Source organism: Artemia franciscana, chromosome 21 (genome assembly GCF_032884065.1).
Source record: "Artemia franciscana chromosome 21, ASM3288406v1, whole genome shotgun sequence".
Lineage (NCBI taxonomy): Eukaryota > Metazoa > Arthropoda > Branchiopoda > Anostraca > Artemiidae > Artemia > Artemia franciscana.
The window spans coordinates 20,404,998-20,432,777 of record NC_088883.1 but is presented as its reverse complement, the minus strand read 5'-3'; the positions used below and the strand labels follow the sequence as shown (position 1 = coordinate 20,432,777).

Here is a 27,780-nt window from a genome sequence, read left to right as displayed (position 1 = left end):
TGAATTGGTATATGATGAAATAAATTTTAAATAAATTCCCTTTTTTTCCTTTTAATTTTTTTTTATTGGTTTTGACCTTTTTTTAGGTTTTTTAGTTTTTTTTCTTTTTTCTTTTTAGTTTTTTTGAAGTTTTTATCTTTTTAGTTTCTTTATTTTTATTTATATTTTTTTAGTTTTCTTTTTCTCCTTTATTTTTCAGTTTTTTTCCTTTTTTAGTTTTTTTTTCTTTTTAGTTCTTTTAGTTTTTACCTTTTTTAGTTTTTTTTTAGTTTTTTAGATGAAAATTTTTTTAGTTTTATTCCTTTTTTTCTTTTCAGTTTTTTATTGGTTTTTACCTTTTTTTTTTTAGCTTTTTTAGTTTTTTTTCGTTTTTTGTTTTTACTTTTTTTTTAGTTTTTATCTTTTTTATTTTTTTTTATTTTTATTCTTAATTCTTTTTATTAGTTTTTAGTTTTTTTTTGTAGTTTTTGCCTTTTTTAGTTTTTTCAGTTTTTTTTTAGTTTTTAGATTTTTACCTTTTTTAGCCTAACCAAGATTTGAACCTGGGACCTTCATTCTCCGTTCTGACACCCTCTCTCACCGAGTGACTACTCCAGCATGTTCATTTTGGTGTTTTAAATGGTATATTATTAACCAAATTAATGTGTTTTACAATATACTAAGCATCGTCATAACAAAAATGACGACAACTAATTTCATGACGTCAGTCAACACAGAAATTAACTTCTGAAATTAAGTCATGAAATTAGTTGCCGTCATTTTTGCTTTGACGGTGACGTCATTCAAGTTATATAAGACATATGTTCACGTAGAAATCTATTAATGTTTAAGTTTACAATGACTGATGAAGATGCTCAAAGAGTCTATGCCAAAAAACTTGCTGCTGATAGAGAAAGTCAGAAAAGAAAGCGTGCCGAGGAACTATCAGCAGGAAGTTTTTTGGCATAGACTCTTTGAGCATCTTCATCAGTCATTGTAAACTTAAACATTAATAGATTTCTACGTGAACATATGTCTTATATAACTTGAATGACGTCACCGTCAAAGCAAAAATGACGACAACTAATTTCATGACGTTAGCCGACACAGAAACATGACGTCACCTGACAACTAATTTCATGACGTCAGCCGACACAGAAACATGACGTCACCTGATCCACAGATCCACAGACAGACAACTTATTTTTATATAGATAGATAGATATATATATATATATATATATATATATATATTAAATCGTCATTATAGGTTTTATCAGATCAGTGACATGACCCTTTGCGACGTATTCTTCACAGCCACTTCTCTTACCACTAAATATTATAATTGATGACCAAAACTAATCAAACTGTTTGAAGAAAAAATTCATGCTTTTCAAGATTTTTGCAATATGATGGAGATGTGATGTTATGGATCTGGAGATCTTCATTTCTTCCATTGGATTTGTAAAGATTTTAGTGATGCTGTTGATGTCTGGGTACTACTTCATGGAAAAGGATGGATCAATATTTGACTCTAAACACGAGCTTTGATGACTGAAGATGTGAACAGCATTTGCTCGAGGGTCTCATTAGTGATCTTGCCAAATCTGCAGTCAGGGTTGATAGAAGGCTGGCCAGAGGGAGAAGGTATGTTACAAATGAAAGCAAATTTATTCAGGGTAATGCATTTACACGCATTCTGTGGAGTATATATTTACAATTTGCCCTTAAGAGGCCCGTAGATTACAGGGGACAGTTCTGGGTTATCCAAGGAGGAAGAGGGTGATGACTAACGCACAGATGGCTCATTGCAGCTTGATCTGTCCTATGATCATCACTAGTTTCCATGTGAATAGGAATATGCGCTTAATATAAATCTATGTCTTCAGCTTTATTCTTAAAGGGATTAGGAATTGTACCTCTGATTTTATGTCTGAAAATATTTCCCCTTGCTACAGGGGGACATTGCGTTTTAATAATGTTTCAAGTGTTAATTTTATAGCACGAATTTCAGCAAACAGAATACTAAGTTCTTGTTGCAATTTTTGCTGCAGTAGTCAGCTCTTATGTTCGAAAGATTGCTGCACATCAAGTTGGCTCTGATGATTTTGACCTATACCTATAAATTGTTAGGAAGGAATACAGCTTGTATTTAGTAGGTATTCAGAGTGACCTTCTACAGTTTCTAAAAGTAATTCTGGCAACTCTTCCTCTTAAAAGTCCAGTTGGACAGATGGGTACTGCACAATCTTTAAGTAGTTCTAGACATTTAAGCCATGCCCGTAGTTACTTCCTGAAGAGCTTAGTTGTACAACACATTTTAAAACTTCCAATATTAGAATTTAAAATTCGCAAGTTACAAATTGAGCTGTTCCCAAGTTTGTACATTCAAAAGAAGTAAAAGAAAAAGAACAATTCATAAAACAACATGAAACCCAAATTAATAAAAATAAAATAATAAAAAGTTAAAATAGCTTGAACTGAGTATTTCATTTAATACTACAAGACTCTTGAATTTTTTTTATAATCATTTTGTTTCTCAAACAAAATAGTTGATGTAATGAATGCCAGTGACACTAATATAAGCTTATTTCGGTTTGAGTAACCTATCTAGATGAAAAAGTGAGCTATCTAGATAGTGAGCTATATGAAAAGTGAGCAATCTAGAACCTCTCTATATGAAAAAGTGAGCTATCTAGATAGTGAGCTATATGAAAAGTGAGCTATCTAGAATCTATCTAAATGAAAAAGTGGGCCATCTAGATAGTGAGCTATATGAAAAGTGAGCTATCTAGAACCTATCTAGATGAAAAAGTGAGCTATCTAGATAGTGAGCTATATGAAAAGTGAGCTATCTAGAACCTATCTAGATGAAAAAGTGAGCTATCTAGATAGTGAGCTATATGAAAAGTGAGCAATCTAGAACCTCCCTATATGAAAAAGTGAGCTATCTAGATAGTGAGCTATATGAAAAGCGAGCTATCTAGAATCTATCTAAATGAAAAAGTGAGCCATCTAGATAGTGAGCTATATGAAAAGTGAGCTAAGCCATCTAGATAGTGAGCTATATGAAAAGTGAGCTATCTAGAACCTATCTAGATGAAAAAGTGAGCTATCTAGATAGTGAGCTATATGCAAAGTGAGCTAACTAGAACCTATCTAGATGAAAAAGTGAGTTATCTAGATAGTGAGCTATATGGAAAGTGAGTTATCTAGAACCTATCTAGATGAAAAAGTGAGCTATCTAGATAGTGAGCTATATGAAAAGTGAGCTATCTAGAATCTATCTAAATGAAAAAGTGAGCCATCTAGATAGTGAGCTATATGAAAAGTGAGCTATCTAGAACCTATCTAGATGAAAAAGTGAGCTATATAGATAGTGAGCTATATGAAAAGTGAGCTATCTAGAACCTATCTAGATGAAAAAGTGAGTTATCTAGATAGTGAGCTATATGGAAAGTGAGCTATCTAGAACCTATCTAGATGAAAAAGTGAGCTATCTAGATAGTGAGCTATATGAAAAGTGAGCTATCTAGAACCTAGCTAGATGAAAAAGTGAGCTATCTAGATAGTGAGCTATATGAAAAGTGAGCTATCTAGAACCTATCTAGATGAAAAAGTGAGCTATCTAGATAGTGAGCTATATGAAAAGTGAGCTATCTAGAACCTATCTAGATGAAAAAGTGAGCTATCTAGTCTTTGTGTCCTGTCTATTCTCTGAGCGTAGGGGATCTTCAGTGGCGTGAGAATTAGAACGATTGGGTTGGTTTTAGGAACATAATTGCAAAAGACGTAGTTTACTGATGTTGCTTTAGTTAGAGAGGAAAGCGGGGGGGGGGCTTAATCTCACTCTGATCTACCACCTCTACCATATAATACTGTGGTGACCCTATATAGCCTCCAGCATTGGGCAACATTTCTAAAATATTACTCGGATTTCTCGAGAAAAGATTTTGTGGGCAAAACTATAAGAAGTCTCCACTGCCATAGGTGCAAATAGACTGCATTAGAGGTTATTACGGTAAAGCTCTTCGGTAGGTCAGAGGGGTCAAGATTTCGGAACCTGAGCCTCATAGGAGTGTACTCTGATATTCATTTTAAAGGTAAAAGCTATCTTAAAAGATTTAATAATTTTTGTCTAATTTGTAATTCAGGCATTATTTACTTTAAAGTTTTTTAAGGATTTGGAAAAAATGTTCGATAAAAACTACACTCAAGTAATCAACCCAAAATATTCGTTTTTAAACACTATATCTATTCAGAGAAAATAATTTGTTGACAAGAAAAACCCAAATGGTCTTCGTAGCAAAAGCAAAAACTCTTCAATAAAAAAGAACTGGCATAAACTTGTAATCAAATCTAGTTAACAAACAACCTCACTTCTAATGTTCTAAAATATTCTTCTATCTTCTATATTCACTACCAAGAACTTTCCAAGTCTCTTCATATCTCTTAAATGTTTCCTCAATAATAAATGTATCAATTCATCTTTCTCCCAAACCTCAATTCCAAATTATTAATTTTTTAAATCTATGAAATCAAAAGTATGGACGAGACACCTACGGAGATACTTTCTTATTTCATAGAGTGGTAACTCAATTGACCTAACACAAATAACAGACATTACGTCCCGCACCTTATTGCCAAAGAAAAGGGAGGGAAAGGAAATTTGTCCCCATCCTCATTTTTGGCTCTAAATATTGTATATTTTATAAACCGCATTAAACAGCTTCATTTAAAAACAAGAGTTTGGTTCTCTAATATAGAGTTTTCAAAGGTACAAATTAAATTCTATGAACTATTTTTAAATTTAATATGTATATATAGATATTATTTTCCAATACATTCATTTTCGACAATAAAATGGAAATCGACTATTAGTTTTATCTCAATATAATTAGTTTTCAAAATTATTGGGTGTTTCCTAGAGTTTCAGCTCTAATATTTTACATTTCTCAACCTTTTAAAATAGGATTTACTGAAAAAAAAACACGTAATGCGAGAGATTAATTGCTTTCAATTTTCCTGTTAGAAAACCTTTTTTTATCTAACATTCCAACATTTCTTATCTAGCCTGATGAGTTGTTTGCATGGAAATAATAATGGTAAAGTGAAATTCTAAGTTGCAGGTACTGAAAATTTTTCAAAAAAACATGCGTGTTATAGGGCATTTATCTAATTATTTCGGGAGAATCTTTACTTCACTCCTGTCTTATATAATATTATTCTTGACAAATTTATACCAACCTCAACCACTAATTTCATTGCCTCCTACATTTCTGCTAAAATAATTAGAAAAACTATTGGATAGTTTAATGCAATAGAATTTTTTCATTTTTTCCGGTAAGCATTCCTCTAAAAAAAGACAAATTCTCCCTGTGTTCTTATTTCCCATACTCTTTCCCTCACTGCTGAAAATATTCCATTACACTTTTCTTATTACTATTCCATACCTCCTTCGCTAAAAACCTGAAGAAACCTCTTTTCAATTACATCCTCCGCTCTTAACCTATTCACTGTCCAAAATTGCTGCACACTGACCATTTTTTCCTTAGTGAATGTATTGTCATTATCACGACCAAATTTAAATTGTAAGCATAATTGATTTCCAAAAATCTAATCTAGTATAGAAAGGGAATTGTCAGTTATTAGATTCACTTGAAATAATATTATGAACACTTGAGACTTTCATAAAAATGTCAAGTTTTTCGACCTCATGTTACTTAGCAACGATGTCATTCAAGTGAACATGTTGCTTAACATGATTTTTGCTTTGGCCGATATACAATGAAAAATTGTATATTTTTGGCAAAGCTTCTAAATTGAAAAGCATATAAAAAAGCATTTAAAAGGCATGTAAAACAAGTACAAAACACCTAACATTATGGTTACCACATTTGATATATGTCAAATGCCGTAGTTGAGAGAGGTATATTCTTCAGTGGCCATGAGTAACTAAAGCAACTGTAAAGGGTGAAGATATGAAACTGATAGCATTCTAGCTAAGAAACAAACAAATTTCCCACCCTCAAGGGGTGATGTATAAATTAATTGTTCTATTTGATAGGGTTAATATCGTAACATTGGCATAACGACTTCCACCCTATAGAAGGAAATAAAAATTAAACATGTCAAAATTTGGCTGGGAAGGGGACAGAAAAAAAAGAATTTTAAGAATTTTTAAGGTGCACATTGGCGTTTTACTCAACGCAGGCATTATTGCCAGTTTCTCGACCCTAGTTTATATTGAATTTGTATTGCAATTTCTTTTTGTGAAAAAATTTACCCTCCAAGTCCAAACCCCTCAGTAGTGATCCCATAGGCCCTTTAATGTCAGCCATAGGGGGTAAGCAATTGGAACTACTAGTCCCTCTAGACGTTATTATGCACACCGGGGTCTGACACAATAATAAAGCGCACGTGTACACCATACCTACGCAACAGGAAATATTTTCAGGTGTGTGTTAGATCGTAGGGAAATGTTACAAACGTGGGTTGTGACGCAATCTTATGAGACTTGATAGATTTATTGAGTGTTTGGTAATCTTACGTGACTTGCTAGATTTATTGGGCGTGCGGTACTACAGCACACACGTGAGTGTTGCGTAATTACGATATACCAGTGAGATGTTACATAGTACTTTAAGAGATGTCATTTTCATTCTAGACGTTTTTTTCAGGGAAACTATTATATTCCAAACATTTTTTTTTCTACCCTACGATTCGAAAAGAATTTCCCCTCAATGGAACAGTGCCTCTGACAACCTGACTATGACTGTCTTTCTAACATTGTGATTCGACTAGTATGTTCTACATGATAGCGTGTTGAACAGAAGGAAAACCCCCCGTTCGCGAAAACTAATACGATTAAATTGCTCGTATGTTTCCTAACCATCATCTCCGAGCCGTGGAACTATCCAACAAAGCTATTTCAATATTAGGTACACCTGCTTGCTACATTCTACTTATGTTCTAACGTGAACTAGACAGGTTAAGTTACATAGCAGATGCTACATAACACTGGCGTTAGATTTTTAATTACCTTAATGATTACATATCGTAGTTTTATCCTGAAACAAGAAGTCTAAAGTAAACAGACTTTTTTGTACATACAACTTTTATTAATAAAAACAAACTTACAAAGTATTATTTAAACGCAGAAAAGCAGTTTAAACACAACAACTGAAAAACAAAACGTGAAAACAGCTTAGATGGGATAAAATATAATCAAAAGAACCATGAATCCATCAACAATTTCTAGAGAGTGGCTTGTATCTAGAGAAAAATTAAGCCGCATTAGGAGATAATTATAAAAGGTCTTAATGTATTCAATTATTTTTGAGAGATTTGAATGAAAATGCCACGTTTCTTTGAGCCAAGACTTTGCATATTTCACGGCAACGTGACAATACGTGACTAGCCCACACTAGCAAACAATTCCAGAGGTAGTTAGGGTTGTTATTAGAGGTAAAGTTTTATTTATGCTTTACTTCACGTTCTTACAAAGCTCCTATAAGCAAAAATAAAGAATGTTGTATTTTTTGCTAGAAGAAAGATTACAGATGCGTGTTTGCTAAGGGACAGTCTTTTTGGCTAAAATAAATGTCTATGTTAACCCTTTCTTTTGTAGGACTACCTGCACCTTCAATGAACGAATGTGCTGCCATTGGTCATCACTTCCTCTGAAATTGGACACTCAATAGGCCTATACATTTTCGATAATTCTAAATCAATTAACCACCTCATAATTTCACAATGCGTACAGATTCTCGAATCAATTGACTATCTTAGAATTTTCTCACAACAGCTTTTTGGAATTCTTTTGGCTAAAATTGTTCTTTTGCGCACCAAAATGGTTGAAACCACCGCTTTGCTGTGGGACAGTCTTTTATGGCTAAAATAAATGCCTATAATAGCCGTTTATTTTGCAGGACTAATTGCATCTATTAAAAACAAATACATAACCGTACACCATTACAGTCTCTGAAAGTCAAAGCTCAATAGATTCAATTAACCATCTAAGAATTTTCACATAATAGCATTTTGGTCTTTTTTTTACTAGAATTGTTGCTTTACACCATAAAATGACTGAAAACATCGCTTTGCTGTGGGACAGTCTTTTATGGCTAAAATAAATGTCAGTGTTACCAGTTGTGTTTTGGGGATACCTGCACCTTTATCTCTTCGTGAAACTTCTGCATTGATATTTTTCCTCGTAAAACTGATTTTGTTCATGGAACTCATTGCACCCAAATATTCGCCTTTGAAACTTGTTGCAAGCTGTTTTTGTTCATGGAATTTGTTGCATGTTGATTTTTCTCTTTGTGAAACTCGTACATTTGTCTTTCTTCCCGTGAAACTGATTTTGGGCATTGAACGTTTTGCGTGCTGATTTTGTTTGTGGCACTTGTCTGCTGATTTTTGTTCGGGAAAGATGTTGCATACTGATTTATCTCTTCGTAAAACTTGTAAATTGATTTTCTCATCGTGAAGTTGATTTTGGTCGTGGAGCTTGGTGCGTGCTAATTTTCTGTTTGTGGAACTTGTTGCGTACTGGTTTTGTTCATGAAACTTGTTACCAGTAGATTTTTCTCTTCGTAAAACTTGTGCATTGATTCTGATCCTCCTGAAACTGATTTTATTCGTGAAACTGGTTGCGCGCTGATTTTTTGTTCGTGGAAACTTATTGCGTGCTGATTTCTTGTTCGTGAAACTTGTTGCCTGTGAAATTATTTTCTTCAAGAAACTTGTATATTTAGTTTCCTCTTCGTGAAACTAGTTTTGTTCAAGGAACATGCTAAGTGTCGATTTTTGTTCGTGGAACTTGTCGTGCACTCATTTTGTTCCTGAAACTTGTTGCACATTAATATTTCTCCTCGTTAAACTTTTACATAGATCTTTCTAATCGTGAAAATAATTTTGTTCATGGAACATTTTGCGTGCTGATTTTGCTGGTGGAAGCTTTTTTGTTTTGATTTCTGATCGGCATGCTTGTTGAATATTGATTTGTGTCTTCGAGAAACTAATGTATGGATTTATTTCCTTGTAAAACTGATTTTTTTTTCCATGGAACTTGCGGTGTACTGATTTTTTTTCATGGAGCTTGCGGTGTGCTGATTTTTGGTCATGGAACTCGTTACTCTGCTGATTTTTGTTCGTGAAACTTGTTCCCCGTGGACTTTTCTTTTCGTGAAACTTATATACTGATTTTTATCCCTTGAAACTGATTTTTTTTCAAGGAACTTGTTGCTTACTGATTTTTTGTTCGTGAAACTTGTTGCAAGTTGATTTTTCTCTTTGTGAAAATTTATGCATTGATATTTTTTCCTCGTGAAACTAATTTTATTTATGGAACTTGTTGTGTGCGGATTTTTGTTCTTGGAATATGTTGCGGCTAATTTTTTATTGTGAAACTTCTTGCATGATGATTTTCTCTTCATGAACCTTGTACATTGATTTTCTCCTCGTGAAACTGATTTTGTTCATTGAACTTGTTGCGTGCTGACTTTTTTATTGTTCGTGAAACTTGTTGCATGTTGATTTTTCTCTTGCATGTCGCATGTTGAATTTTTTTCCTCGTGAAACTTCTATTTGATTTTTCTCCTCAAGAAACTGATTTTTGTTCATGAAGTTTGTTGCGTGCTAATTTTGTGCTGATTTTTGTTCGAGAATATTTTTCGTGTTGATTTTTTCTTCGATAAAGATGTGCATTGATTTTTCTCCTCGTGAAACTAATTTTGTTCGTGGAACACGCTACGGGCTGATTTTTGTTCGTGGAACTTGCTGCTTGCTGATTTTTCTCTTCGTAAAACTTTTACATTGATTTTCTCCCCGTGAAACTGATTTTGTTCATGGAACTTGTTGCGTGTCAAATTATGAGACAATGAGTTGATTTGAAAATCTATATGCATACTGAACCTCGAGTTTCAGAAATAGTAATGCCATACGGTAGTGGATTTGTTTCTGTAGGTGCAGGTATTCCTACAGAACAAACGGCTAACATAAAAATTTATTTTTAGCGATAAAAGATTGTCCCACACATTGCGGTGCTTTCAGCCATTTTGGTGCTTAAAACAAAAATTCTAGCCAAAAAAAGCCCAAAATGCTTTTGTTTAAAAAATCTAAGATTTTTTATTTGATTTAGAATTATCGAAAATCTATAGGCGTATTAATCGTCAAGTTTCAGAGGAAGTAATGGCGTACAGTAGCGCATTTACTTTTTAAATGTGCGGGTAGTCCTAAAACTAAACGGTTAACGTAGTCATTTCTCTAAGCTAAAATGACTGTCCCATAGCACACACGCATCCGGGATCTTTCTTCTAGTAAAAAATGCAAAATTCTTTATTTTTCCCTATAGGAGCTTTAGAAGAACAAAAAATAAAGCGTACATAAAACTTTACCTCTAATAACAACTCTACCCCCCTCTGGAATTTCTCAATGGGGTCGGCTAGCCACTTACTGTCATGGCAGCATGAAATATGCATAGTCCTGGCTCAAAGAAACGTGGCATTTTCATTAAAGGCTCTCAGAAATAATCAAATACAAAAAATGTGTCTCTTTTTCTTGCATGCGTCTATTAGAGCACCCGAAACGATTCTTTTCATCAAGACCTCTTACAATTATTTCTTAATATGGCTTCAATTTTTCTCTAGTAATAAGCCACTCCCGTGAAATGGGTTGTCATCTTTCTTTAATTCATGGTTTTTTTATTATATTTTATCCCATATAAGCTTTTTTCACGTTTTCTTATTTTCCGTTGCTGTGTTTTAACGACTTTTCTCTTTGTTTCGAGATTACTTTGTAAATTTGTTTTTGTTAATAAAAGTTGTATTTACAATAAAAGCCTTTGTCCTTTAAATTTCTAGTTTCAGAATAAAACTACGATACGTAATTATTTACGTAATGCATAATCTAACGCCAATGTTATGTAACATCTGCTATGTAACTTAACCTGTCTGTCTCACGTTAGAACATTAGTAGAATGTAGCAAGCAGGTGCATCTAACATAGCGAAAATCAATAGCTTTGATGGATAGTTACTTGGTTCGGAGATACGGGTTAGGAAACATTCGAGCAATTTAATCGTTCTAGTATGCGCAAACAGGGGGTTCTCTTTGTGTGCTATAGGCTGTCATGTAGAATGTATTAGCCGAATAATAATGTTAGAAGGACCTTCATAGTCCAAATATCCAAGGCACAGTTCCATTGAGGGGGAATCCCTTTCGAATCCTAGTGTGACAAAAAATCTTTTGAATATAAAGATTCCCTGAGAAAAACGTCTCGAGTGAAAATCAAATCTATTAAAGTATTATTTAAAATCCCGCGTGTACATCGTCGTTACGTAACACTTCAGTGAGCACTGATATTACGTTATTCCCAACAAATCTAGCAAGTCGCGTAAAATTACCTCACCCCAATAAATCGACCAAGTCACGCAAGATTGCATCACATCTCACGTGTGTGCACTGTTATTTCGTAACACCCACGTGTGTGCTGCCATTACGTAACACCCACGTGCAATATTGCATCACCGTTATTATGTATCGCCCACTTGTGTTGTCTCCTTAAACAAGCAGGGATTCCCCACCCGGCTAGCGGATTCCAACACGTCCTATTATGTAACACCTTGAACCCTATTGCATAACAACCAAACATAACATACTACTACTAGTAACTCACTGCATCACCAGGCCGCCTGAGGCCAACACAGCTGCGCATGCTCCTCCTCCAACCTGATGATAGCACTGATATTACGTTATTCCCAACAAATCTAGCAAGTCGCGTAAAATTACCTCACCCCAATAAATAGACCAAGTCACGCAAGATTGCATCACATCTCACGTGTGTGTACTGTTATTTCGTAACACCCACGTGTGTGCTGCCACTATGTAACACCCACGTGCAATATTGCATCACCGTTATTATGTATCGCCCACTTGTGTTGTCTCCTTAAACAAGCAGGGATTCCCCGCCCGGCTAGCGGATTCCAACACGTCCTATTATGTAACATCTTGAACCCTATTGCATAACAACAAAACATAACATACTACTACTAGTAACTCACTGCATCACCAGGCCGACTGAGGCCAACACAGCTGCGCATGCTCCTCCTCCAACCTAATCTATTCAAGACCTTCCTCTTTACACCCTCCCAGGGAGTTCCCATTTCCTTTAAACTTTATTTATGACATCCTCCCAACCCAGACAAGGACGACCTGCTTTTCGCGTAGCCCCAGACGGTTGGCCAAAAAGGACAATTTTGGCAATCTGTCATCATTCATCCGCGGAACGTGGCCTAGCCATCTCAACCTTTCTTTCATTATAGCCCTAGAAAGCGGGATTGAACAATATTTTTCGTACAACCTACTGTTTGAAATACGGTCAGTCAACCGGGTGCCCAGAACAATCCGTAGGCGATTTCTCTGGAAAACGTCTGGTAAATTTTCATCTGCTTTTCGGAGCGCCCATGCTTCAGAGCCATATTTGACCACTGCCATCACTGTAGCTTCCAATATTCTAATCTTGGTTTGCAGACTTATCTCTCTATCCTTCCAATTTTTTTTTAACTGTGAAACAACACCCTGAGCCTTAGTTATTCTACTTTTAACATCTTCATTGCTCCCACCGTCTTTACTAATAATATTACCAAGGTAAGTGAAGCTGCCAACCTTATAGATCTTATCGTTACCCAACCTCGCCTTTTAATCTTCAATTATTCCTAGCCTTAGTGACTTAGTCTTCTTCATATTAATTTTCAAGCCTATTCTAGCACCCTGAACTCTCAAAACCCTCTAAAAAGTCACTCATTTTGATCACACTTTCATCTAATATGCTTAAATCATCAGCATAATCTAAGTCCAGGAATGTGTTTCCTCCCCATTGGATTCCGTTGTCTCCAATTACCTTTCCTGTGCTCCTTAAGACAAAGTCCATCAAAATGATCCATATAAAGGGAGATAGAAGACAACCCTGCTTAACTCCTGATTTAATACGAAACCAGTTGCTAATCTCATTTCCTACCTTAACCGCAGCAGTATTATTCTCGTATATAGCACAAATCACTTTAATCTATTTTTCTGGTATACCATACAAGGATAAGACCTTTGCTAACGCTCTTCTGTCAACGGAATCGAAAGCTTCCTCATAATCGATAAAACTGAGGACCAAAGGTGTTTGACAACGAAGGGACTTCTCAATTATTAACCTAAGAGTAAAAACTTGGTCGACACATCCTCTACCTTTTCCAAAACCGCACTGTTCTTCCCTTAAAACTTTGTCTACAGCATCTCTCAGTCTTAAAAGTATCAATATTACTCAGTAATTTGCTACCTACAGAGGCCAGACTAATTCTTCGATAATTACGACACTCATTCTTGTCACCTTTCTTATACAGTGGCTTAATTAAGGTTTTCTTAAAATCATTTAAAAAAGAAAAGAAAAAAAGGAAGAAAAAGCTTCCTCTTTTTCAAAAATCATGTTCATAATCTTTAGTAGCTTATTCCTAACCTCAGAGCCACCATATTTAAGAAACTCATTTATCACACTATCAGCATCTGGAGCCTTATTATTTTTTAATCCTTTTAGTACTGTCGCTAATTCTTGCTCACTAAACAAATCTTCCTTCACATCCGAGGCATCACAAACTCTTTTATTTTCATCTATATCTTTTCCTGCTACTGTATCTCGGTTTAGCACATTCTCAAAATGTTCCACCCGTCTTTCTTTAACTTTTTCCTTATCACTAATTGTGGTTCCATTTCTATCTTTAACCGGGACTAGTCCGGATTGTCTACTCCCTTTCAATTTATTAACATGTCGGTATAATATTTTATTATTATGCCGTCTAGCCGCATCTTCCGGATCTTCAGCAATTTTATCCATGACCTCCACTTCACATCTCCTTAGTTCATATTTTAATACTTTCTCCACTTTCTTTACATTCCTTTTGTTTTCATACGACCTATCACTCAGATAATTCTTGTACAAACCCCTTCTACTCTCTATTAAACCTAAAGCTTTTTCACTAATATTCCTAGTTTCAGTCTTAGCACTCTTCCCTAAGACACCATCAGCAACTTCACAAATTGTTTTTCTAAAACTATTCCATAACATGCTTCCTTTCAGGCACGTAGGCAGGAATTTTTTTCGGGGGGGGGGGCCAAAACCTTTAAAACAGCAGATATAAAGTAGCACTTTTTTATTTAGTAACTAAATAAAGTCAAAAAGCACGTATGTCAGAAAATACAGATTAACTTTATCTATACTTTAAATCGTAACCTTCGAGCAGAGTTAATAGCAAATTTTTTCCAAAATTTCATCGACTGATACGAGAACATCTCTGTGGACATTCAAGAGTTCCAAGCCATTCAGTCGGTCTTCAGTCATCCGACTGCGAAGATACGTTTTGATCCTTTTCATTGAAGAAAATGACCTCTCAACACATGCTGTAGACGCGGGAATGACACAAAAGATGCTCAGTAACTTATGAATATTCGGAAATATTCCACGTTCGCACTCAGCCAAGCTCTGCACTACTGTCTTCGGGAAAAGACTGGGTACTACTTTCAGCCACTTAGCTCGCCATAGTTCAAGCTCAGCCACCACAGCGGAGTCTGAACTCGTTAGATCTAGAGGCATATAATTTAATCTGTTCTTTAAGATTGCTGCTAGGCTGTTTCACAAAAAAAGATGGCAGTATTCCGCTGAGGCCTTTCAGCGTGACCTTGTGCTTTGTGAATCGAGATTCAAGTGATTGCATTAGATGATCTACAAATAAGAGGAAAATGGAGACGCGATAGTAAAATTCTATATGTTTTTCTGCCGGGATATCACTTGGGATTTTGAAAAGTTTCCTCTTTCGTGGCATGACAAGAGTAACTTCTAGTTCTCTGCATAGCCTAGTTGCTTCCAGAAACAGCTGATGAAACCTTCCCTCGGCACTATTTCGGATTTCTTTGAAAATTTCTGTTACACTATCGATGCACTGAATGCACATAACCATATCTATGTTTTCAGACTGCAGCAGCTTAGATAGATTCAATGTATACCCAAGAAAAAAATCCATCACAATGAGGGTCACTATGTAGTCCAAGCTCAGGATGTTGTTGAGCAGACTTCTGGCTTTCGACAATGTTACCGAGTCCCCGTCTGTCTCTATCTCCTCTAGGGCCTTAAAGATAGGCATAATAAACTGTTTTGAGATCTGAATAGCATCAATGTCATTCGACCCACCTAGTTTCGCACAAGCCTTTAAGATTAAGAGCAGTATAAGTTTTTAGGATAGCTCCTATTTTGCTCTCTGTAAATTGTAACTTTCGCTTTGCTTTCTTCTTTAGAGTCTTATGGTAGACGTTGGCCTACAATCTGGGGTTCGACCGGTAGATGATGTCAAGCGTCTCTAACTTTTATAAAGTTTGTGTGTCGAGTATAAAAATGTTTATTTACACATATAATACAATAAATATACACACGACGAGGACAGACACAGAATAAGAACTGAATAAAGTACTCCAAAACGGTGGCTTATATTCACTAAATCAAGGAAATACACATCGAAACATATGACAGGAACTGACCCAGTTTAATCTGTCAGTTACTGCCAATACTCAGAATTTATAATATTAATGTAGTCGTCTAGGAAGTGGGAATTTCACAGAACTTGAGAATTTAATTATGTATCTAACCTACTTTCACTACTTTCAAAGTTTACACCAGCCCCACTCTCCCCTACTTCAAAGACGGTAAATAGTTAGACAGAAAATGGGTTAATAATTGGGCCGTGATTTGACCGGATAATTCCATGCTGTAAAATCACAAAAAAAAGGCTTCACACATGATTCTTAATAAATGTCCTACTTTTGCCAGAAATCTCAAGAAACCATGCAGAAATTAAACATTTCACAAAATTTCGGGGGGGGGGGCGTGCCCGAAGGCCCCCTGCCTACGTGCCAGCTTCCTTTGATAACATTTCCCTATGATGTAACAGAGACCTGAAAACATTCTCTATTATGTGGGTGTACTATACACGTGCGCCATAATATTGTGTCAGACCCAGGTGTGCGTAAGAACGTCTAGAGGGACTAGTAGCTCCAATAGTTTACTCCTATGGCTGACTCTAAAATACCTATGGGGTCAATATTCCGCTCATTTGAGCTCTTTGAGTTTAAGAGAAAAATTGACTAAACTTAATAATTTTTTTGGATTCCACAGTGCTATTCGAGGCTTGAACCGAAGCCACAACCTGGTACGCAGCGATGGAAGCCTCGAAGAAGCTGTCATCACAGCGTCTTCGAGGAAGGACAGACTGAGACAGTACAGGTCTTTTAGGCTGATTCAATTTCGTTTAGGATGGGGCCTTAGGTAGAGAATACTTTATCTAAATACCAGATTGGAAATCTTCATAATTCTGAACTAAGTACAGAATTCTTTAATAAAAAAAGAACTATTCGAAAATTCTGAACTAGATATTCCTTTTGCTTACTCCATTCCGAATTTCCAACTAGATATTAATACCAAAAACGGTGTCAAATTACATGTAGAAACGCCTGGTGAGTATAAATGGTAAGGATGGAAACTAGCTTGAAAAAATAGCAGAAAAATAGATTAATATGCCATCTATATATATAAAAAGAAGTTGTTTGTGTGTCGACTGATGTCATGTTTGTGTGTTGACTGACGTCATGTTTGTCGACTGACGTCATTATAAGGATTGAGGATTATGCCGTCACGAAGCTGTTTGTCTACTGACGTCATGTTTGTTATGACGTCAAAGGCTTTGCATATGACGTCATTATAAGTATATAAGAAGGCCTTTCAAAGAGAAATTTTTAATATAAATCTTAAAATGACAGAAGAACAGCCAAGGAAGCTGTTCAAAGAGCTAATGCCAAAAGGCTTGCGACTAATAGAGAAAGTAAGAAAAGAAAGCGTGCCGAGGAATCACAACAACACCGTGAAAACAGGCTTGCGGCTAATAGAGAAAGTATGAAAAGAAAGCGTGCCGAGGAATCACTACAACAGCGTGAAAGCAGGCTTGCGTCTCAAAGAGAAATTACCAAAAGAAAGCGTGCCGAGGAATCACAAGAGCAACCTGAAACAACCTGGAAAGTGAGAGTCAAAACGTCTCAAAACTGAAAATGATAGCGATGATGATTGGGTTTGGGATTTTGACTTGGATAAGGTCATCAATGCCTACCAGATTTTAGTTAAAAAAACAAAGGTTCGGCGATATGTATTTCATAGTGACGAAAGGCAAGTCAAAGTAAAACAAACCAAACAACTTGAAAGTGATACCGATGATAAAAAAAAACGACGTTGAAAGGACTATCGTTTCCCAGTTGCAACATCTTTTCCACATAAATAATAATTTAGTGCTTCTGTTCAAAACAGCAATCGAATTGATGCCTACTAATACGCAACTATCAACGAAGTAGCAATCGTTATGGTCGGTGATTTGTATATGACGTCAAAGGCTTTGTATATGACGTCATTATAAGTATATAAGAAGGTGTTTTAAAGAGAAGTTTTTATTAAACTCATCGATGCTACGATGCCCTACAATATCCTATCATTTTTTGGGATGGAGCCGACGGCTGTCACTTTAATATTAAATTGATAAATCCAGCCACTAACAAAGAAATGGATAAGAAATGCAGGGCAATGGAATATTATGCCTATAGATTAATGATTGGTCATTTATTACATTTACATATAATCCATCTTGGGATTAGATACAACAGCTTTTACATCCTGGACAATCGCCGGTTCATAGACATGACATTACGGCCCGTGTCTTCCGGCAAAAGTTGCTCTCCTTCATCTCCTACAGACTTATGGGAGAAACACAAATTGCAAATGGCCGAGAATATACTCCACCGAACACGGCTAGAAAGGTCAGATTTGACCTTGGACTTTACAACAGAAATTTATAACTGCACTTTAGTCACGACTGAAGATTTGTGCTTATCTATTGCAAACAAACTTCTCAAGCATTTGGGAATGCCTTCACCTAATCGTACTGCTTCGATTTCTACATGTGTAGAATGGGATCGTGAACAAAGTTACAGCACAATTGATCTATTGTCGTATGTTGCAGACCGGAACACTCAAAGAGAAATTACAGACCGGGACACCGGGACTTCGGGACACAGGGAATATAAATGACGACCGGGACACTCAAAGAGAAATTATAGACCGAGACACCGGGACGCAAATGACGACCGGGACACAGGGAATATAAATGGCGGCCGGGACACAAAGACACAACTACAACCGGGACGCCGGAAGGGCATATGGGGATATATAAATGACGACGGGGACACAGGGAATATTCGATTAGCAATTACCATCAACAAAGCCCAAGGGCAATCATTAGAAAAATACGGTATAGATCTGAATACGGATTGTTTTCCCATGGACAATTATATGTTGCATGTTCAAGAGTCGGTAAACCTGACAATCTATTTACATGCACAGACAATGGGACATCGAAGAATATTCTATATTCGCAAGTTTTACGTACTTGAAAACATATATATATATATATATATATATATATATATATATATATATATATATATCTATCTATATTCACAGGTGGGACACAGGGACACAAGTACAATGGCGCGTAACTAATATGGCGCGTAACGACTTACGCAGGGGGGCGCGAAGCGCCCCCACCAACTAGGTGTTGGTGTGGCACGAAGCGCCACACCAACAGCTAGTACCATATAAAAGACAGATTGATACAGTACACGGCCCCTAGCCTGATTGAATTTTTTTTCGGGGGGGGGCTTAGGTAGAAAATACTTTATAAAAATAATAGATTGAGACCCTTTATAAGAATAATTCTTGTTTTTTATTATTTAAGTTTATATTATGACGCATTCTAAACACTTTGATCATTTCTTGAAAGGTATTGCGTAAAGGATACAGAACCTATGAGCAACTGCTAAAAATTTTGGGAACCTCTATTGTGCAGCCACACTTAATTAGGCTAAATAAGGTGCATGTAAATGAGCCCAGGCTGAATGACGCACCAACAACCCTGGCCCGACAGCAATGCTCAGTAGTTGTCATGCCAAATCAGTGTCGAAAATCAACTAGCAGCTTAATGTAAGGATTTTGTTACAAAGGGTAAGAATAAGCTTTGGTGTTACTTATGGAGAAGGAGTGCTCGCCTGTGTGTTCACCAATACTGACCCCCACTGTAAAGAGTTTTTACTAGCAGTGAATTATCTTTACTTGGATTATAATGTTAGCACAATTTTTCAGAAATTATAAGATTTTATAAGATAAGTGACCAAAATTGAATTTATAACGGGATTAAAATCTTAATTCGTCAATGAGAGTTTGTGGCAACACATTTTTCTTTCGTTTACTGCTTTCCTCGTGTTAAATATTCCTGCTTCGAACTTTTGTCAACCGAACTTGACAAATAATAGACATCATTCTCTGATTTGTAAAGTGCTGACCTCATAAAAAAAAGTCTGAAAAGGGTCAAGGTCAATCTTGGGCAAATGTTGTCTTCACTGTTTGTTGGGTTTAAAGGACAAGGTTTAACAACGGATTTAAAGCGTCACTAGTTGTATTAAAAATGTATATTGACTAAATTGACGACCAAACAATTGATAGAGGGTAACAAAGAGTATGGGCAACTTGTAAGTGTCGAAACTGGCGCTAGTGTCGACAAAATAACTGCTAACATCATCTAGCGTTTGACAACACTCGGCACTTTTTCAGAGTATAATAAAAATAATTAACTTAATTATTGTAGCTGGTAAAATTTGGGTAGTAATAAGTGTCTGATCTCAGTCCCTGACAGAAAAACGATTAGACAGCTTCAAAAATCATCATGTGTCGCCAGACATTAGATGGCACTCATATTTTTTTGTCGACGCAAGTGCCAGTTTCTACTATTATAAGCTACACATATTCTTTGGCTGATACCATAACCACGTATGACATTGATTTGGGAGTGATGCACATATAATTTAGAGTCTGAATGAGGAGGAACGCTTAAGAAGCTCAAATAACTTCCATCAGCTACTAAACTTTCAGGCAATGATTTTTAATAAAATAGAAATCATTAACGGCATCAACAGTAGAAGCTTAAAAAAGGGGTATAAGTATTTCAATTTATTTTATATGGCTCATCTTGACATTGTGCTTCTGTAACCACTAAATCATTAGTATGAAACCATGGGAATATAAATAATAAAAAAAAAACATGCAAATATATATATATATATATATATATATATATATATATATATATATATATATATATATATATATATATATATATATATATATACATATATATATATATATATATATATATATATATATATATATATATATATATATATATAAAAGAAGGCATAACCGTACCTTGGACAAGGATTTGTTAAAGCTAAAAAAAAATTACCGTTATCTAAGACTCCGTACCGGATTTGCATTCTTTTCAAGTGGTTTCTTACATCTTCAAGGAAACTGATTGCCTCATTTGGAGATAGCTAAAAGGAAAGAACTGAATTTTTCACCTTTACGCCTTTGCACCAACTAATTTTATGATTACATAGATTATGATCTAGATAGTATCTTCAGATAATGACAAATTTATATAATTTTACCACTTTGAAAATACCATTTTGATAATTTAGATATTTACCATTTATAAATTTATCGTTTGGGTTTTACCATCACATACTTAAGTAAGGGAAAATTATACTATTATCTAAGACTCTGTACCAAACTTGTATTCTTTTCAAGGGATTTTCCACATCTTCAAGAGAACTGATTGCCTCATTCAGAGATGGGTAAGATGGTCAAGGACATGGCTATCGGGGCCTAGTGCCTAGTGTCCTAAGTTATGAAGCCTCATAGTATTTGTTCCATGTTGAGTAAGTGTTTTAAAGTTCAAATTGTTAATAATTGTGCGTAATTTTTTCACTGTCCGTTTCAATTCTATCTTTCTCTTTTTTATGCTCTTATTAGTCCGTTATTTAATAAAAGTAACTATTTAATAACTTTAATTTAATAACTAATTATTACTCAATATTTAATAAACTAAAGTAATACTAAATACTGTATGTTTAGCACTAAATTTAGTACTGAATTTATTAAGCACTTTAGTACTTAAATTTAGTACTAAATACTAAATAAACTAATACTAAAATAAACTAATTAGATATTTAATAACTAATAACAACTCATTGCAGCACCAAGCAACTTGAGGCCAATATAGCTACTAACGCTCCGCCTCCATCTCAATCTATTCAAAGCCTCGCTGTTTACAACTTCCATGGAAGTTCCCATTTCCCTTAACGCTTCTTTCCGACATCCTTCCACTCCAACCCTGATTGACCTGCTTTCCGTTCCGAACGTGGCTAATCATTTTTATGTAAAGAGACTATTAATAAATTTCAATCATAGATTTAAATATACAGCTATCAGGATAATTAGACTTATATAATCACCAATACAAGGTTGCAAAATTATTCAGCCTGAAATAAATTTCACTTATAATTTCCATTCCCTTTATAATGATATTTTCTATAAAATTTGAGTAGTATATATCATCCAAGTCCATTGGTGTTAGAATAGATCAGTTCCATAAAACCCGAACCAGTAGGTCTTCAATCTAATTTTATGGTGCCTATACAATGAAAAAGTTCAGGAAAAGAAAACTCAAAGCAACATCACACGTCCTTATGACCAGTCGCACGACCATTGATCAAGGTCGGTGAGCATTAGACATATTGAGCACGCTCAATATCTATGTGCAGTATAATTTTAAGCACTTGAAGGTCCGTTCACGTGTTTTATGAAATGCCTCTTCAATAGAAAAGCCCAGGAGAAGAAAACCCAAAGCAACACCGCACGTCTTTGTGACCTGCTGCACGATCATTGGTCAAGGTCAGTGACAATTAGTCATATTGAGCAAACTTAATGCATCACTCCATATAGAATATTGTTTTTTCGAAAGACTTGTTCACTAGTTTTAGCTCATACTGCCTTTGTAACCGAAAAACCCAGGAGAAGGAAACGCGAAGCAACATCACGTGACCAGCAGCATGATCGTTGATCTAGGTTAATGAGCATTAGTCATATTGAGCAAAGTCAATATCTCTGTGCACATAGAATACTGTTAACTTAAAACAATCGTTCACTAGTTTTGCTTCATTGTGCCTATGCAACGGGAAAGCACAGGAGAAGAAAACGCAAAGCAACACTGCGCGTGTTTGTGACCTGCAGCGTGACCATTGATCTAGGTCAATGAGCCTTAGTTATACTGAGCACACTCAATATCTCTGCGCAGATGGAATATTATCTACTTGAAAGATTTTTTAACTAGTTTTAAAGACTTTCTTCCTTTTCTGTTTCTCTTAGGTTTCAAATTTATGTGTCAAGAATTTCCTTGAGAGGTGAATTCCATTGCAGTATGAACTAACTATTGATTCTAGCGGACCTAATTTCAAGAACATTCTAAAGGAACAATCACCTACACGTGCAGATTAGAAGAAAAAAGAGGAATAATAAATAAGCATGAGGAATATTTTTGGGAAGTATCTAGGCGTTCTTTGAGATAAAGTTTTACGTTTCTCTATGTTAATATTTGATATTTATACCTGATTGTTGCCTTTGATTGTAGCATTTATTAGTTTCATTTATTCTAGTTTTTTCTTTCTTTGTAGTGTTAGTTTGTAGAAATTTAGCAGTGAAATACTTGTAAAGGTTTAATCACTTAATAAAGTCATCATCATCATCAAGAATGCAACTAAGATTAAACTCAAATGTAGAAAACGGCTAAACTTTTCGATAAAGGAATAAATGTTGAAATAAAAAAGACAATAACTTTATATGCCTCTAGCAATAAAAACGCTAGATAAATTTTGGACACTCAACCCTAAACAAGTTCGAACTTAACAAATAAAAGTCAAAATAAAATAAACTTTGGAAATCCAGCGTGCTTCAGTTAGATTAGCAAAAGCAAAATTCGTTTAATTTTTCGAACATCAGAGAATGTTAGAATCTCACATCAGAAGTCTACTGGGCATAAACTTTGTAAACAGTGAAAACAAAGAAGTAATAGTATCGTAAAGTAAAAAATAGTATAGTAGTATTGTAAACTTCAGAAATAAAGTAATAACATAGTAGAATACCTCTTTAATCTCTTTAAACATTGGACCTCTTTAAAACGGAAAACTTTCAATTGCCAGAGGTATTCATTTATTTACCTTTTTTTCTGTTCAGTGTTTGTAGTATTCTCATCTTTTTATGTATGTGCTAATTAGTTTAAGCTTATAAGCGTTATTATCGTTGGTTCCATTTTTACCATTGGTAATGGTTTCTGGATATGAAACTATATTATTCAGACTTTTATCATTATCTTTATAGTTCTGTATTATCTGTTTATTTCTATACAGTGTCCAATATTTTAAATCCATTTGAATACAAATGGAAAGAGAGATAGAAGAAATTTTGGTCCAAGGGGGCGAAAAATATTGGTGCTTCGCGAAATTAGAGCAATTTTTACCGCCTATTGCTTTAAGATCATTATTTCCTCATAAGTCTCTGTAATTTTGTTCAATTGGGTCGTGTACATATACTATTTATCTTAAACCCCTTTGTGCTTTAATAGATAAAACAGTTCGTCTTTTAAATATTTGTAACTCCCAGGGTTCTGTTAGGTTGAATAGTCTATCTGTGTCACTTGCTACGTTCTGAACTGAATCTCGAGCACCAATTTTATTATTTGCAACTGATTTGTTATTAACTGAACAGGCCCAAAAATCCAGTGGCGTTGCGGTGAAGTTTCAATAAAATCTTTATACGTTAATATTATAAATCATACACAGGGTTTTAAATTATCCTAATCATTTAAACATGATGTGTGTCTCTTTGTGTTGGTTTTCCCTTGAAATGAAAATTTCAATGGAAGGGGTGACTTTCTGGTAGGGACGTAAATCTAAAACAACGCCAAAAATAGCCAATTTATTAAGATACACAAGAAAAGATGAAAATCAGTTTCTAGAGCAGGTTTTGGTTACAGTTTATCTAATTGTGGTTATTGCAAACTCTTAAACTGAATTTGAAATTCAACCTTTTAAATCAAACAGTTCGTGATAACGAACTGTAGTAAGGAGCGATCCGGCTCAATAGTAAAGGAAACTTTAAAAAATGGGGCTTAAATACTAATAGATACATCAAAAGAATTGGATTTTATTTTGATTTTAAATATATAAGTTTCATCAAATTTAGTCTTACTTATCAAAAATTACGAGCCTGATAAAATTTTCCTTATTTTGGAAAATAGGGGGAAAACCCCCCTAAAAGTCCTAGAATCTTACCAAAAATCACACCATCGCATTCAGCGTATCAGAGAACCCTAGTGCAATATTTTTAAGTTACTATCTACAAAAATATAGAATTTCGTATTTTTTGCCAGAAGACCGATGACGGGTGCGTGTTTATTTTTAGTTTTTTATTTATTTATTTTTCCAGGGGTGATCGTATCGACCCAGTGGTCCTAGAATGTTGCGAGAGTGCTCATTCTAACGGAAATTAAACGTTCTAGTGCCCTTTTTAAGTGACCAAAAAATTGGAGGGCACCTAGAACCCCTCTTACACTCATTTTGTTTCCCAAAGTCAACAGGTCAAAATTATGAGATAGCCATTTTGTTCAGCATAGTCGAAAAACCTAATAACTCTTTCTTTGGGGACAACTTACTCCCTCACAGTCCCCAGGGGAGGGGCTACAAATTACAAACTTTGACCAGTGTTTACAAATAGTAATGGTTATTGGGAAGTGTACAAACGTTTTCAAGGGAATTTTTTCGTGGATAGGGAGGGGGGTTGAGGGGAGTGGTTCACGTGGGAGGATCTTTCCATGGAGGAATTTGTAATGGGAGGAGAAAATTTCCATGAAGGGGGTGCAGGAGTTTCTAATATTATTTAAAACAAAAAACAATGAAAAGATAAATATGAAAAAGTTTTTTCAACTGAAAGTAAGGAGCAGCATTAAAAGGAAACGAACGGAAATTATTAGGCATATGAGGGGTTCATCTCCTCCTAAACACCTGCTCTTTACGCTAAAATATTTTTAGTAATTTCAACTATTTCTTCTACGGCCTTCGTGATTCAGGGGTCATTCTTAAAGAATTGGGACAGAATTTAAGCTTTAGTGTAAAGAGCAAGGTATTAAAGAGGGGACAAAGCCCCTCATATACGTAATAAAATATACGAATATAGAAATTCGTTACGGAAGTTAATTCGGAAGTTACGTATATTTTTTATTGATAAAAACGTTCGTAAGAAATTAAAAGTTCTAGTTGCCTTTTTAAGTAAACAAAAGATTGAAGGGCAACTAAGCCTCCTCTCCCACTCCTTTTTTCTCAAAATCATCCGATCAAAACAAAGAAAAAGTCATTTAGCCAAAAAAAAAAAAAAAATGCAAATGTCGTTCTAAGTATTCACGTGCGGAGAGCCAAAATCAAACCATGCATTAATTCAAAAACGTTCAGAAATTTAAAAAAAACATATTTTTTTAACTGAAAGTATGGAGCGACATTAAAACTTAAAACGAACAGAAATTACTCCTTATATGAAAGGGGCCATTCCCTCCCCATCGCGCCGCTCTTTACGCTAAAGTTTTTCACTGTTTTGAAAAGTAGATTTGAGAGAAAGAGTCAAACTTTAGCACAAAGAGCGGGGCGTTGAGGAGGGAACAGCCCCTTTCATATACGGAGTAATTTCTGTTCGTTTTAATTTTTAATGTCGCTCCTTACTTTCAGTTAAAAAAACATGTTTTTTTTTATTTAATTTGATCAAGGGATGACCCTACAACTGGTAACCAGATAAAATCTTCATGCAAAATTTTTCTGAGGTTGCTCAATGAATGAGAAACACAGAGGTGGTGCATCTGTCGTATTTAAATAAAAAAACTAGTCAGTGTTGCCATGCCGTCAGTGTTGCCATGCCGATCCTTGAAGATATTAAATTAAAAAAAAATAATTTTTTTAAACTGAAAGTAAGGAGCGATATTAAAACTTAAAACGGACAGAAATTACTCCGTATATGAAATGGGTTGTCCCCTCCGCAATCCCTCGCTCTTTACGCTAAAGTTTTTAATTGTTTTAAAAAGTAGAATTGTGGCAAAGAATCAAACTTTAGCGTAAAGAGCAAGGGATTGCGGAGGGGACAACCCATTTCATATACGGAGTAATTTCTGTTCGTTTTAAGTTTTAATATCGCTCCTTACTTTCAGTTTAGAAAACTAGTTTTTTTTTATTTAATTTCTGAAAGTTTTTGAATTAATGCATTTTTGATTTTGGCTCTCCGCACATTAAGTAGTAAAATGAAATTTGCATATTAATTTTTTTTTTTTGGCTAAACGGCTTTCTCTTAGTTTTGATCAGACGATTTTGAGAAATAAGGGGTGGGGAAGGAGGCCTAGTTGCCCTCCAATTTTTCGGTTACTTAAAAAGGCAACTAGAACTTTTAATTTTTAACGAAAGTTTTTATTAGTAAGAATATACGTAACTTAAGAATTAACTTACGTAACAAACTTTTATGCTCTTATATTTTTTTATTATGTATATGAGGGGGTCTGTCCCCTCATTAATACCTCGCCTTTTCCACTAAATCTTAAGTTTTGTCCCAATTCTTTAAGAATGACCCCTGAATCAGAAAGGCCGTGAAATAAATAGTTGAAATTACTAAAAACACTTAGCATAAAGAGCAAGGTATTTATCTCCTCCTAAATACCTCGCTATTTATGGTAAAGTATTTTTAGAACCCCTCATATGCGTAATAATCTCTGTTAGTTTTAAGTTTTAATGCTACTCTTTACTTTCAGTTGACAAACTTTTTCGTGTTTATATTTTCATTGTTTTTTTTTTAGTAATGCTAGAAAATCCCGCGCCCTTTTCATTGAATTTCTCTTCCCCCATTACATGTTCCTCCAAGAGAAGATCCTCCCACATAGCCTCCTCCCCTCAACCCCACCCCAAACCAAAAAAATCCCCCTGAAAACGTCTGTACACTTCGCAATAACAATTACTGTATGTAAACACTGGACAAAGTTTGTAACTTGCAGCCCCTCCCCCAGGGACTGTTGGGGAGTGAATCATTCCAAAGACATAGTTAATATGGTTTTCAACTATGCGGAACAAAATGGCTATCTCAAAATTTGGATCCGTTGACTTTGGGAAAAAATGAGCGTGGGAGGGGGCCTAGGTGCCCTCCAATTTTTTTGGTCACTTAAAAAGGGCAGTAGAACTTTTCATTTCCGTTAGAATAAGCCCTCTTTCGAGATTCTAGGACCACTTGGTCGATACGATGACCTCTGGGGAAAAAAAATAATAAACACGCACCCGTGATCTGTCTTCTGACAAAAAATACGAAATTCCACATTTTTGTAGATAGGAGCTTGAAATTTTTGCTATAGGGTTCTCTTATACGATAACCCTAATCGTATTAACCCTCGTTATCGTAATCGTATTAACCCTCGTTAATATTCTATGACTTTTAGGGGGTGTTTCCCCCTATTTTCAAAAATAAGGCAAATTTTCTCAGGCTCGTAACTTTTGATGACAAAGATTAAATTTTATGAAACTTATATATCTAGAAACAGCATGAAAATTCGATTCTTTTATGTATCTTTTAGCATCAAAATTCCGTTTTTTAGAGTTTCGTTTACTATTGAGCCGGGTCGCTCCTTACTACAGTTCGTTACCACGAACTGTTTGATAAACAACGGACATTTGTCATTCTAGTAAAAAATAAAAAAAAAATTCTT

General features: G+C 35.1%; 1 protein-coding gene across 1 annotated transcript in view; it reads right to left on the bottom strand.

The window, feature by feature from the left end:
• The window catches only part of LOC136041065 (uncharacterized), a 134,907-nt gene that overhangs the window by 21,398 nt on the left and 85,729 nt on the right, over positions 1 to 27,780 (bottom strand). Inside the window, exon 7 of the mRNA XM_065725619.1 lies at positions 20,407 to 20,494. Within this exon, the coding sequence (XP_065581691.1) occupies positions 20,407 to 20,494 (88 nt within the window). The remainder of the gene's footprint in view (positions 1 to 20,406; positions 20,495 to 27,780) is intronic.